At 41.6% G+C, this 14442-nt stretch overlaps 1 protein-coding gene across 1 annotated transcript in view; it reads right to left on the bottom strand.

Annotated features, from left to right (window-relative positions):
* SV2C (synaptic vesicle glycoprotein 2C) overlaps positions 1-14442 on the bottom strand; it is a 168423-nt gene that overhangs the window by 105197 nt on the left and 48784 nt on the right. Inside the window, exon 2 of the mRNA XM_077816311.1 lies at positions 7491-7671. Within this exon, the coding sequence (XP_077672437.1) occupies positions 7491-7671 (181 nt within the window). The remainder of the gene's footprint in view (positions 1-7490; positions 7672-14442) is intronic.

A 14442-nucleotide genomic window follows, 5' to 3' on the forward strand; every position in this document is an offset into this window, starting at 1 on the left:
GACTTCTCCCCTTCAGAGCCTTCAGGAAACTGGTAATATCTGAAAGAGAGCAGGCAATCATAACAGTTTCCCTTGAAGAATACCTGCTCAATGACGCCTTAGAAAAATTGTAATTTAATGAAAATCAGTACAATGCAGTTCATTTTAACTGTTTTAAATTCAAGTGCCTCTGGACCATGTACAGTAGGATGCAGGTCCTTCGGGTACATGTGCAGCCGGAATGCCTATTAGAGGGAAATAGCCACTTTCAGATTGGAGGTTTAGGAATTTTAGTCAACAAGGGAAGCCCATGACTATGGGGTTAGGTGACTGGGGCTCATATGACTGCTTCTGGGACTATACAATACAAACCTCTAGGCGCAAGCTAGAGATATGGAGTTATGTCCTCACCCTTCCTCAGAGTTCCTTCTAGTACCTCAAAGGTCAGCACATAGACTCTGAAGAAGTGGTGACAGAAGGTGGTTTGTATGGATCCGTGCAGGCACTCATCTCAGAGAACTTCCATTGCATGCAACCTGATTCTGGGCCTGGAAGTTTGGTAACTGTGATCCTCATAAAGGTGGTCTGAGCAAGATCGAAATAATGATTGTAACACTACTAAATTAAGTATCAGCTCTTCAGGCTAAATCTAGGGAGTAATGGTATGCAAAAGTGTGTTCAGAGCACCAGGCAGCAGCTTTGCAAATAGGCTCTATTGAAAAGCTTCTTAGAAAAGCTGTGGAAGCTGAGCATTGACTCCAATTAAATGTGCTCCAAGGTCTGCAGGATGGAAACTCTCTCTAGATCATAACATGTCTTGAAACACGCTGTTATCCTCTTAGCACATGTATAAAGCCTGACCCTTGGATATGTCCCCATAAACTACAAAGTCGAGGGGATGTATCTGTGGCTTTTCGTCTATTAAATTAGTAGGTCACTGTTCTTCTCACATTTAAGCTACCGTAGAACCTCAAAGATATGAACTGACCGGTCAGCCACATATCTCAGTTGGAGTCAGAAGTATGTAATCAGGCAGCAGCAGGGGGAAAAAAAAAAAGGTAAATACAGTACAATACTCTGTTAAACATAAACTACTAAAAAAATAAAGGGAAAGTTTAAAAAAAGGTTTGACTAGGTAAGGAAACTGTTTCTGTGATTGTTTCATTTAAATAAAGATGGTTAAAAGCAGCATTTTTCTTCTGCATAGTAAAGTTTCAAAGTTGTATTAAGTCAGTGTCCAGTTGTGAACTTCTGAAAGAACAGCCATAATGTTTTGTTCAGAGGCAGTAACTCTGAGGTTCTACTGTATGTAGTGTAACATCTCTTAGTTAATAACATGGTTTAGGGAGCAAACCTGGTAAACTTTTACTCTGGTTCAGATAAAAGACAAGGGTCAGAAAAGAATTTTGAGTATAAATGTTTTAGCTTATAAATCAAGACCCAGTAATTCAAGCTTCTTTCTTTTTGTCTGGAAAAGTATCAGTTCACGACACCACAAATCATGTGTTATCTGAAGACTCTCTAGGTTGTAATTGCTCTCAGAATGCATGCATTCTTTCAGCTATCTTTTCACTGCCTCGAACTCAGTTTGCTGTTATATGTAGTGTGATGCTGAACAAATACAATACATTTTCCACTCTCTATGCTACATCACCTATCAGCTTAAAATTATTTCAAGGCAACTAGACTGAAATTTCCTACTGAAACAAATGTTTTATTCAGCTAAGTAAGTTATTTACAGACTTTTTATAACTTAGGTCGTCAGTGATCCCTGAGGTCAAGGATAATTTTTTTCACAGGTTTTATTTTTCAGGGGTCCTTTGGTGGCTGAGGAGTCTGATCCTTGAGCCACAGGCTCATTGGCAGACATTGCAGATGGTGCTGGAAGACAGAGTTGGCCCGCGATTGCTATGTGACATTTGTCTTTCCTTTCTTTTCTGGCATTTTTCTGTGACCAGAGCAAGGCAATCTTCCTCAAAAGAGGACTTCCCTCTCTGACAAGTCTTCACCAATTATCCCTATCCTGGGCTGCTGTCTCCCAGTGTGTGGTGTCGATGCCACATGTCTTGACATTTATCTTGAAGGTGTCTCTAAAGGATTTATTTTGGCCTCCCCATTTCCTTCTCCTTTGGCGAGTTGGGCGTACAGCAGTTGTTTTGGTAAGTGTACATCAGGCATGCGCACACAGTGCCTGCTCCACTTCAGCTGATGCTGGATAATCAGGGCCTCAACTCTGAAGATGTTGGCCTCTGTGAGGACACTGACATTAGTGTGACGATCCTCCCACTTTATGTTGAGGATTTTCTGAAGAAAGTGCTGGTGCTGGGGTTTTTCAGGTGTTTTCTGGGGGGTCACCGAAGTCTCACAGCCGTAGAGGAGAGTTGGGATTACCACTGCTTTATAAACTATAAGTCTAGTGTATGTTCTGATGTTGTGAAAAGAACACATGCTTTCTGAAAAGAAGAATTCATCTTAAAATAATCAAATAATCACTTAGGTAAAGCAAAATAAATTAAAGTCTGTTACTTATCAAAACTACCTGGAGTTTAGATAAAATTCTCCAGCACTAGTTAACAGTTCACAATGGCTGATCTGTCATAATAGGTAGCAATTTTAGTTCAAGGTAGTATTAACTCATGGTGAAATTAAAAATCTAGTTCCAGTATTGTGGAAGTCTTCCTCTAGGGACTTAAAAGACAGAGATAACAAGGTGCTTATTTGTCTTAGTCAAATGTAGGAAGAGCCTTCGGTGGCCAGCTGACGAATGCAGCTCTGTCTCTTCTCCAGATGTTTTCAGCTTGTAGGAAGTCAATGCTGAAGCCTCTATGATGCGTTGGAGTTCATTCAGCCCACACCAGCAAGGGGTTCAGTCAACACCTGCCCTGCAACTCTTGAATGCCCTAAATGCTATGCTACTGTGGCTCACAGCCACAAGAATGCAGGTCACTCCTGTCTTAATTTACAGTGGAGATAGGTAAATGATAGCTATCTTCCCTCCTGTCTGGGAGAAAACTTGTTGGGTCCCAGACTGTAAAGCATAATAGCAGTGAATGTCCATAATTCCTCATATAATGTTAACACATACGTTTTACAATGATATCACCACTGTGTCATTCCTTTTTGAAATATACTACACAACACCTTTTAGATACACATTATAACAAGTGTGTTAGGTGTAATGAGTGTGAGAGGCCTGACAAGAGTTACTGACACAGAGCAGTGAACTACCAATGAGCCTCTGTGTCACACCCTCCTAGACTTTTTAGCCAGCGATAAGGTGCAGTCTCCTAGCGAGTTTTGATCTCTCTCAGTGGAGGAGGCAGGCTTATGGAAAATGATGTCATAAGAAGAGATGACTTTGCATGTTACCCAGAATTTCTTCATCTTTTCATGTCACCTCAAGCTCATTTCTCAGATGCTCATCTCTCTCAGGGAGATGCCCTTTCTCCAGCAGTATCTTTGTGATATTTATGTTTTCTGCTAGTTATTCCCAGTTTTGTTATGTGAGTAAACATGTTTCAGCTTTTTCTGGAGTCCAGCCTGCTTTGAAATGGCAAAGCTCGTTTTGCGGTAAAATTTCCAGAAGTGCCTATGACTTAGGTGCCTAAGGCCTGTTTTCAAAAGTCACTTAGACACTTAGCCTCAGTCTCTCTGACAGTCAATTGGACATAGATGTCTAAATCCATTCTGAAAATGGGACTTCCATGCTTTTGAAAATCTTACCCAAAGCCTAACCATCCTCTGCTCCATTGAGCTTTCTATTAAAAGCTTCTGGTTCATCTTCTGGTTTTCCAGTTTGTGGAGAAGCCATGATGTAATCAACCGTTCTTTTCTGCATGGTTTCTTGCTTGTTTAGGTGTATTTTGACTGCAGGAAATTCTGGCATCCGCCCTACAGCTTTATTCTCATAAGACCTCTTATCAGAGGATGGCATTCCTGTCCAGATTTCTCCTCCTGCTTTTAGATTCGTTGTACTATTAAAGGCCAGTTTAAATGGTGTACACTTTAATGATGTAAAAGAAATGACAAATGTATTATTTCACATAATAACTTAAGAACTATATACAATTGTCTGAGATAATGTTCTGACCCTGTAGGAAATTATTTTGACACCTTTCTCCAATAATATCCCAGAGGATTCAGATTGTAAAACATATCACTCAATTCTTTGATTAAAATTTTTCATTCTTTTCATTTGCTTTACACAGGAATGTATCTGCAATTAAGCCCCTTCCCCAGCTAACAAAGGGACTTCTTTGATTGCTCCCCATAGAAAGAGGGAGCCGACATCTTCCATCAGTGCTGGCCAAGGATCCCTGAAGAGGGTCCAGGGAAGGCATGGAGCTGAATGTGTAAATTACCTCTATTTCCAAAACCCATGTGACTAAAGTAACTACTCCATGTCACCCAAGAGGAGGACTGAGGAAAGATGTATGTATACAAGACTTGAGTCAAGGCTCATGGCAAGTTTGCTGCTTCACTCACCTGGTGTCAAAGCTGGAGTCAACTTTTGTTTTTTAAAGATTTTTTCCCCCTAGTCCCAAGAGAGGAGTAAAAGAACTTCTGGAAGTTCTTCCCATAAAGGTCAGTACAACTGAGAGGTGCCAAATGGTGTCCTTTTCTTGTATGATGGTTGAGACAGCCCCAAGAAAGCCGAAATTTCACGCTTTGCCCCCAACCCCACATTGCCCCCCCCCGCCACAACTGTAAAGGCCCCTTAGAAAGTAGATGTTTCACCTTGGTTTGCACATGCTGAAATAAACTAGAACTTTTAGAAAGCTTTTAGTAACTTTTAGTTGCTATCATTGCTACTGAAATAGCTGCCATATCTGAGGCACTGTAAGCAGCCTTGATAAAGTGTTTATTTGGCTTTCAGATTGGATGGTTGTGGTCTATTACAACTTCAAGCAGATGATCAATCAAAGATGCCAGCTTGTTCCACTTAGCATAGTCATATCTGGCAAGAGGACCCTGAGAATTAGCCACTCTCATTTGTAGATTTGCAGATAAATAACCTTCCTATTGTCAGGATACTAGGGGAAAGTAGTCAGGACTTGGGATTCCAGAACTGAAGCTAAGGGGTCAAAGCCAGTATTAGGGTCAAGAATCAAGCTGACGGTCAAGCTGGAGTCAGAAATTAAGCCGAGGGTCAGAGCCAGAGTCAGGAATCATGCTGAGGGTCCATACCAGGTATCGAGGTCCATGTTGGAGTTCTAGTGGTCAGCTGGGAGTCAGACCAAAGCTCAAGACCAGAGGTTCATGAACAGAGAAGCAGGGCAGTCATGGCAGCTAGCGAGGGATGCACATTGTTGCCTGGACACTACCTGGTACATTCCATGGGTTTATATAGGGACAAGGTGTGGCGGTTTAATGATCAGACAGAACACAGCTTTATGCAAGCAAACAGGCTGGTCAGCGGAGATGGGCTGTTCTGCCCCCCCGCCTTCCACCTTCTCCTTTTATTATATTTCTCCCCCTAAGCATTACACACTGCTACACAAAGGAATGTATGACGTTGATTCATATACTTAGTTACCATCCTTTATCTACTACAATCCTGGTTCTCAGGCCTTGAGCCCAGGCTAAGAAAGCCTCCCACAGTTGCTGTCCAAACAATCAAGTTCTCATGGTTCATATCTAGCCCTTGTCCTTGGATAGAGCAATGTGTGCATTGCTTCTACAAAACAGTCAGGGTGTGCCCTGCCTGCTTCCAGGTGGAATAGCTAAACATGAACTCTTCAACAAGGAGCCAATCAGGGATCACTAAGACTACTCTTGGTCAGATCACTTGATGTGGAACTTCCCGTGATGTTGAACCTCTCTCTGTAGATTATGGGTCAGAGGTAGTAGCCAGGTTACAGCTGCTACTGGGCGGCAATGTGGGACTGTTAGTTGCCTCATAGCACTCCAGGCTTGGGTTCAAGTCCTATTGATCTCTACATCTAGCCAAAGAAGCCATCTTCTCACATCCTTATCATGAGGAATGGATTTGTGGTTTTGACTTGCACTGGCTCACAAGCCACAGCCACTATTGAAGACTTCAGAGCAGGGTTGCAGTAGAAGGAATGGTGGAACCAGAGCCTTTCTGAAAGTTGGTGAAGGGTCATCCAGAGGTCATTGACCAGTCCAGTCAACCCTTCATTGGTTGGTACAGCTACTCTACAAAGTGTCATGATTTTAATACATGAGACTTCTTTTGGACAGCTGTCAGTTCCAAGTCTAAGACTGTAGCTTTAAGGATTATCAAGTGTTGAAAGAAGCAGGGAGCTAGTAATGGAGGAGATTACTGTATCCTCAGGAGAAGATGAAGAGTCTCTCTCTAGAAGCACTCTAACCCATAGGCTCTTCTTCAAAATCTTCCTCTTCTGAGGTTCCACAGATTTAGATTGGAAGGCAGATGAGACTTTCTTTTATGGTGCCTCAGAAGTGAATGGAGGAGATGTATATTTTGTGGCAGGATAGTCCTTGGTCTTGACAGAAAGCCTTTTGCTGGGTGTTGGTGTTCTAGGCTGACCGGTTCACATTGGCTACAGTGTCTATGGAGCATGGGTAGCAAAATCGTTAAGATCCCATTAAACCCTAGAGGAACCAAAAGGAAGTCAGTTTGTGTCCAAAAACCTCAGTCTCCACCATCATTCCAGAAGCAGAAGTCAGAACTGAGGGAGGAGACTGAATGTCCTCACTGGACCACCCTAAGGCTGCAGACTCTATGCAGGGATGCAAGTGGCCTGAAGTGAAAATGGAAGTGGTATCATGGGGGAATTTCACCCTTTGTGAATCTAGTGCTTATTAGAGGTGCCAAATTGTTAGTGCTGGAGACTAAGTCCTTCTTTATACACAAAAGCAGAGGAAGAATACAGGCAGACTGCAGAAGCTTCCCCATACTACCCCAACACTGACCAAAGCAGGGTTTAAAATTGCAACAGAAAAAGTCCTACTACCAATCTCTTAAACCATCCCACCCCCATCAAAAATTATTTAGACCAAAAGAAATTGAAACAAACAGAGCCCCAAATATACCCTCAAGGTAACACCCACAATATGGGGCAAGTGTCACTAAAGGTCAGTTTTCACATTTAGCAATTGACTCCTAGTAATATTTTGTGCTTGTATAGCACCATATATATGAAGTTCTCAAAATGCTTTACAAACATTAATGAAGTCTTAACACACACCTTTGACATAGGTAATATTTTATTTTGAGATAGGAAAACTGAGGCACAGAAATTGTTACTTGTCTGAGTTCACACAAGATGTCTGTGGCATAAACAGGAACTGAACCCACATCTTCCAGTTCTCAGTCCCATGTCATAGCCAAAAGACGATCCTTCCTCCCCTTGGATAGGTCTTTTAGGGCTAGTCACATATGTGCACTGTATAATTCTCCAGCCACTGAAATAAGACTATAATCCTACATTCCATAATGTGTATTTCCATGTACGATTAAACATATGGCAAGTTTCATAAACACAGAAAAATTTAAAAAAATGAAAGAAAGCAGAAGAGCTTACCCAAATCCAGAAAATAAGCGACAGAGGAGAAAGAGGCCATAGCCCTGGACAAATGATGACAGGAAGGCAAAGAATCCATTGACAGACATGCATATCAGGAGAGACTGCCTCCTTCCCACCTTGTCTGCCAAGCCTCCCCAGAAGAATGCCCCCAACATCATCCCAAGGTACACTATGCTACCTGCAACACACAGAAAACAAGATGTTACTTTGTGAACTGACACCAATTGACCAAAAATTAATCATAACATACTACAGTATTTTTCCAGCAAACTTTTTAACTTGTGAAATTACAGAACAGGAAGTAATTTTGTCCCCTATCTGCTTATGAGTGAGTTAGGTGTGTAAATCTGCACATTCATCTGTGGAAGAATAGACACCCTATTGTGGCTGACTCTTTTGTTCGAGACACATTGAGGCTTAATATATTATTAAACTAGGTGCCTCTAGCTATAGGCAGATAAGTAAGAAGTGGAGAAAAAGTTCCAACTATCCCACAGCAGCACACTGCATGCACAATAACACCGCAAAAATTTAAATCTGCCCTACAGAAATGCATTGCTGGAAACCTATTAAAAACAAGCAGTTATGTGTGGGATCATTAGCCACCAGTAGTTATTAAAAACAAGTTGTCCTTACTCTAAGCGTTAAGAAACAAAGGAATGCTAGTTATCAGAGTGTAGCAGTACCAAAGAACCCCCACTTTGTTGTTTGTCTCTTTTTCTATAGTACAGTCTGTGCCAGGTGTGGCCAAACGATGGTTCGTGAGCCGCATGCAGCTCTTTTACAGTTAAAGTGCAGCTCCCAGAGCCCCCCATGCATTCCCCCTCCATTCTCCGCCTACAAGACTGGGAAGGGGAGACCTTGGGGCTTCTGCCCTGCAGGGAGGGGAGTCTAAGGGCTTTAGCCCAGTGGGGGGCATCGGAGCAGAAGCCCCACACCCTAGTACGCGCCGCCCCGTGGGGCAGGTTGTGCGTATCTTGCGGCTCTCCAACTTTTGAAGATTATTGTATGCAGCTTGGGGGTCAGTAAGTTTGGCCACTCCTGGTCTGTGCGTTCCTCAAATAGTATTGTCCTAAACAAAAGACAACACTTGAACAACACTGCTTTAAAAAAACTTTTTAAACATGGCCAAACACATTAAAATAACACAGTGAAAAAATTCTTTGTGGATATTATAATAAAGTGATGCTGTTTTAAATTTACAATGACGTGTATGATATCGATTAAAAAATTGGACCCTTCAAACTCACCAGTAAATTCACTTCAACTAAAGAAAAGGAGAACTGTCAGGATAAAAATCATATTTAAAAAAATCTTTACCTACAGGACGGTCATCATCTTAGAGTATAAAAATTGACAAGTTAATGTAAATAGCTTTCAGAAATCTAGGGGTTTTTTTTTGTTTTTACTCCTTGCACTTCTCTCTACTTGGACAATGAAAATAGCATAGTTCATTTCTAGTCAATTTCATTTTCAGGTTCTAATGCACTGGGACAATGCTGCAAGGGTATTTTATTTTAGTTTGTATGTTACATTTCACATCAACACTTATTAGTCTCAGGTTTTGTAAAATACATACATACCTATATACACATTTTTGGCCAAATGGGACCTTACAGTGTCCCATTATTTCACAAACGTGGATCAGACAAATGACATGTCAGTCACACACATTTAGCAAAACTATCTCAACACTGACATTACCATTTCATGCAAGATACATGCATTATCCTGTTACACTGATTAAAAAGATCTTGAGTTTGACTGTTAGAAACTTAACAGTTTAGTGAAACATAACTCAAAAGTCAGAACAGTTTGTGCGAAATCACAGTACAATTATAAATCCTAGTTTGCAGTCTTAGAGAGTGCTATCCAACAAACTAAATCTGACTGGTAAAGGCAATGACTGTCCTTGATCTCTGCCCAGGTCAAATCAGATTTTTATTTTGTTTTTGCTGCTTGTTTTAACCTGTCTTCTGTTCCTTCTCCCCACCTCCCACATTCTTATCAAAATTTCTGGTTGGACATCACCCACTAATGGCTGCTGCCCTATTATATGTCCTATACAGAACAGGTGCTTAAAAGGAGAATAGCTGGGAGCAGGTTATTAGTTAGAAAGTCCTGCTCCCCCTCTTGGAATTGGATAATGAATAATAATATAGAGATAAGCATTATCCATTCACTGTTTGTAAACCCAATATCCTCTACAGCAGTGGTCTCCAAACTGGGGTGTGCGCACCCCAAGGGGTTGCGCGAGATGATCCCAGGGGGTGCACGGCAGCAGGAGCACTGCCGGACAGCACTCCACCATTTTTTTTCTTCGGCAGCAGCTCTGCACGTCCATGGCTGGTGTTCCCCTCCAGCAGGTCTTCCATTCTTCTTCCGTCGGCAGTGCATCTGCGGCTGGTCTTCCGGTCTTCACCGTAGGGGTGTGCGAGCCAAAAACTTTGGAGACCACTGCTCTACAGAATAGCCAATGTCGGATGATGTCTCTGAGGGTTGATTTTGCATTTAGAACTCTGAGTTAGCTGTAAGAACTGTAAAATCACCAGTAGGCTGAGAACTCCCTGAAGTATACATTTAAGAGGGTCACATTGTCTATTCCAGAAAATGCATGTGATATTTTGCACTTATGAAAGATGACCCTTCTATCCTGGTTCAGAAACAAGTACATAAATAATCACGGATCATGTGGAATATTCAAGACTTGTCACCATGGAATAAACAGGTTTCAGTACATTTTTTTTATATAAACATGGCCTCCATTTCCAGGATTTGTATTTATTCATTCTCAGTGACGCAAACAAAAACATTAACTTCTGAAGTCTGAGAGTCATACGTGTTTCATGTACACATCATGTCCAGATTAACGCACCATTTAAACAGAAACATTTGGCCTGTATCCTCCTGAGCAGTCTGCTCTTGTGGAGCTGTTCCTGTCTCTCAGCTTTATTGAAAAGGAACCAGCCTTTCTTATTCCGTCAGCAGGATAATGAGTTTTCTATCCTCCAGTTATCTGGGTCAAAAAGAATATTGGCCCTTCCTCAGACTAGTCAAGTTGGGAACGAGGAAAGTAGCCTCCCTTAATCATTAATGGTGTCCTGTACTAATGGTCCAGCTTTTCTACAGCTATTTAGCTTTTTGCCAAATATAAAATAGGGACAGGATGTTTTTGGCCCAAGAGGGTCTCCTCCATGAGTGCCAAAAGGCCTGTACACATATGACAGGTCCATTGCTGCTCAGCCCTGAGATTGGTAACCCTCCTGGTGTGAAGGCAGAGTGCTAGCTTCCCTCAAAAAAGCAGCAGTTAGGTGCCTTCTCAAGATCTCTCTCAATGCTGGTAATCTTCCTAATTACCAGTGCGCCTCTCAACTTCCTTTTTGGGGGAAGATTGGGAATATGGCAAGGGAGTTAACTCTGGAATCTTTTAGTGTCATCAGATTTCCTTGATCCTTTTCGATTTAGAGTTTGACCGAGGAATGGCATGGAGCCTGCACTACTCTCACTGGTTGATGATTTCCTAGTGATGGGCAAAGAGTCCACACCCAGTGATTTTATTACATCTGTTAGTATCTTTTTATACTGTAAAGATGGGGTTTTCTTAACTAGCATATACACAGTTCATAGCTGGGGTAGAAGGTATGGCTCGAGTATTTCTGGTTTCTAAGAAATCTCCGTGGATGATTTGGAACAATTACCTGAGTTGTCTCTTACATGTAGGGGATTATTGCATTACCCTTTAGATGGGCTTGCTCTTGAAGCTTACTTGGAAATCACAAATAGAGGAAAACGTGATGGTTTTCCTGCTTAATAGCATTAGCTGTAGGAAACGTATTAGACCTATTTTGACAACTGCTTTGTCACTATATCTATTTCAGGGGGCAGCTCATTTGGTTGAATTTTATTCTTGAAACCCTGAATGATTTGAGTCCAGGCTGTCAGAGACCACAGCTTTCCATGCTTGTTGAGGTTAGTTGCTGTAGCATTTCAAGTGTAGGAAGGCCCATGGTGCACAATTCACCTCTTTTCCCAGATTTATTCTTGAGGATGGTAGGATGGATTGGGTGTATGGGTTTTTTGGAAATCTTTTTTTCCCTTTGCTTCTCAGGCAAATAGTGTGTGCTTTATTAAACATACATCTTTCTTTGTAGTGCATAAAAAGGCACAATAGGGCAGACCTAAGCAGAGCTTATTCTTCTTCTCCATCCCTCCTCTATCATTTTTTATAGCCGTGGATACCACCACCATGATCCCCATCACTCAGATGTCACAAACTTGGGATCTCATGATAGACTCATCCCTCTTCTCCTCATGAAGACACACAGTTTCCAAGTCTTGCAATTCCAAGAATATTAACCTTCCTCTTTGTCTCAATAGCTAAAACCATTGTCCATACCCTGGCCATTAACTCTGCTTTAGCCTGTCTCTTACCCACATCACTTCCCTGAACTGCATTCAAAATACAGCTGCGAAGATCATCTTTCTCAGCTGTCATTCACCCCATGTCACTCCCCACTGAATCCCTCCCCTAGTTCCTATTTTGCCATCTCATAAGGTCCTACATAATTCCTCCCTAGTCAGCTTTCATTTATATTTCTGTCAATGATACCCAGTTTCAAAGCACCTTCCTGTCTTCCCCTCCTTTCTCTTTTTTGCATCTCCTTCTGTATGGCCCCCTTTACACAGAACACACTTCCAACCCCAGACAACCAAGTCCACTTCCTCTCTTCTTTCAAATCACTCCTCAAGACTAATTCTTTTCTGCAATGTCCACAATAAGCAGTGAAAGCAACAAGGGAATTACAAAATTCTACCGAACAATTGATGTAGCAGAATCATCATATAACACAGATTCATAGATATTTAGGTCAGAAGGGACCATTATGATCATCTAGTCTGACCTCCTGCACAACGCAGGCCACAGAATTTCACCCACCACTCCTGCAAAAAACCTCACAACTATATCTGTGCTACTGAAGTCCTCAAATCGTAGTTTAAAGACTTCAAGAAACAGAGAATCCTCCAGCAAGTGACCCGTGCCCCATGCTACAGAGGAAGGCGAAAAACCTCCAGGGTCTCTTCCAATCTGCCCTGGAGGAAAATTCCTTCCCGACCCCAAATATCGCGATCAGCTAAACCCTGAGCATATGGGCAAGATTCATCAGCCAGATACTACAGAAAATTCTTTCCTGGGTAACTCAGATCCCACCCCATCTAATATCCCATCACAGGCCATTGGGCCTATTTACCATGAATATTTAATTACCAAAACCATGTTATCCCATCATACCATCTCCTCCATAAACTTATCGAGTTTAATCTTAAAGCCAGATAGATCTTTTGCCCCCACTGCTTCCCTTGGAAGGCTATTCCAAAACTTCACTCCTCTGATGGTTAGAAACCTTCATCTAATTTCTAGTCTAAATTTCCTGGTGGCCAGTTTATATCCATTTGTTCTTGTGTCCACATTGGTACTGAGCTTAAATAATTCCTCTCCCTCTCCGGTATTTATCCCTCTGATATATTTATAGAGAGCAATCATATCTCCCCTCAACCCCACAACCTTCTTTTAGTTAGGCTAAACAAGCCAAGCCAAGCCAAGCCAAGCCAAGCCAATCAGATAACCACATCATTTTAACCTCCATCCTCCCTTTTCCCCATTCCACGTATATCCAAGAGTTCACTGCTTTTGTTTGTCACTTCATGTCAATAACAACATTGTAAATGGCTTAGGGAAGAGCATATCTCTTTTATTTGCTTTATAAATCACTTAGTGCATTTGATACATTTCATAAAAAATTTTAGATGTCCAAAAAATAATGTGTAAAACACCCCTCTTTTGGACAACCCACGCTCCCTTTCTCAGGAACTTTAAAAGCACAGGCCACCACCGTAGATAAATGTATACCTTAAGACTTAACATGTCACGTGGAAGACAGAATTCTGGTAATCGCACATTTGAGCACACTGCAGCTGGTACCATAGCTTGTTCCATTTTTTGGTACTATGCACTTATGGATCTGAGATAAGAATCAAGCCTTTAAAAAACACATGTGCTGTTGCTATCTGACAAGCATATTAGGTTAGACACTGGTCTCAGAGACGCCCCCAATGACAACGTTTTTCAGGAAAATAAATCTTGCTTTAAAATACAAAGACTACAAGTGTTGCACCCTGAATAATGATTTGATTTCCTCAATGAAGTGTTACGCAGTCCAAGCACACACAGTTATCTGGTAGAGAACCCTTGAAAACAACTCAGTGGCAGTAGAAAACAAACTAATCCCATGCTAAAATTAACATTCTCACCTGCTGTCTTTGTTTTCAAAGTAATAACAATTTGCTTCACTTTTTTTTTTTTTTTTTTGCATACCGGGAATGCACCACACTCCAAGGATTTTCCTGTTAAACACATGCATAACAGATACAAAATACATGCTTTGTGGCTTTCCTCATCAGAGTAGGGACTGTCTTTCTAAACATACTACAAATAATCTGCAAAAGTGCTTTCCCCAGACTCTTCTTTCCTCCAGAACATGGATTGAAATGTCTGCATTGGAAGGGCAATGAAAAGCAAGCAGTGATGAAAACAATTATTGCCCGGCCACACCAGAAGAAAGACAGGAAGGAGGAGGCAATGGATGTGGTTTAATTAGATTGCCACATTATTCACCTAAAATATCAGGACATACCCAACAATAATTGTACAATGAATGTCATCATCCTGTCCTTAATCATTTCCATATAATCCCCAGTCTGGTCTCAGCCACTGGATGGCTGGGACCCTGCTGCCCTTCCCTCATCTGAGATTAAGGGGGTTATAAAGGAGGGGGACTGGCTTCTCACTGGTCTAGTTGTAGGAGCCTCAACTATCCTCTTACTCAGCTCCCTTCAGAGATGCTTTCCTTCAAATCCTTTCTAAACTGTTTTATCTGATAACTGTATCCCT

This window comes from Eretmochelys imbricata, chromosome 5 (assembly GCF_965152235.1).
Source record: "Eretmochelys imbricata isolate rEreImb1 chromosome 5, rEreImb1.hap1, whole genome shotgun sequence".
Lineage (NCBI taxonomy): Eukaryota > Metazoa > Chordata > Testudines > Cheloniidae > Eretmochelys > Eretmochelys imbricata.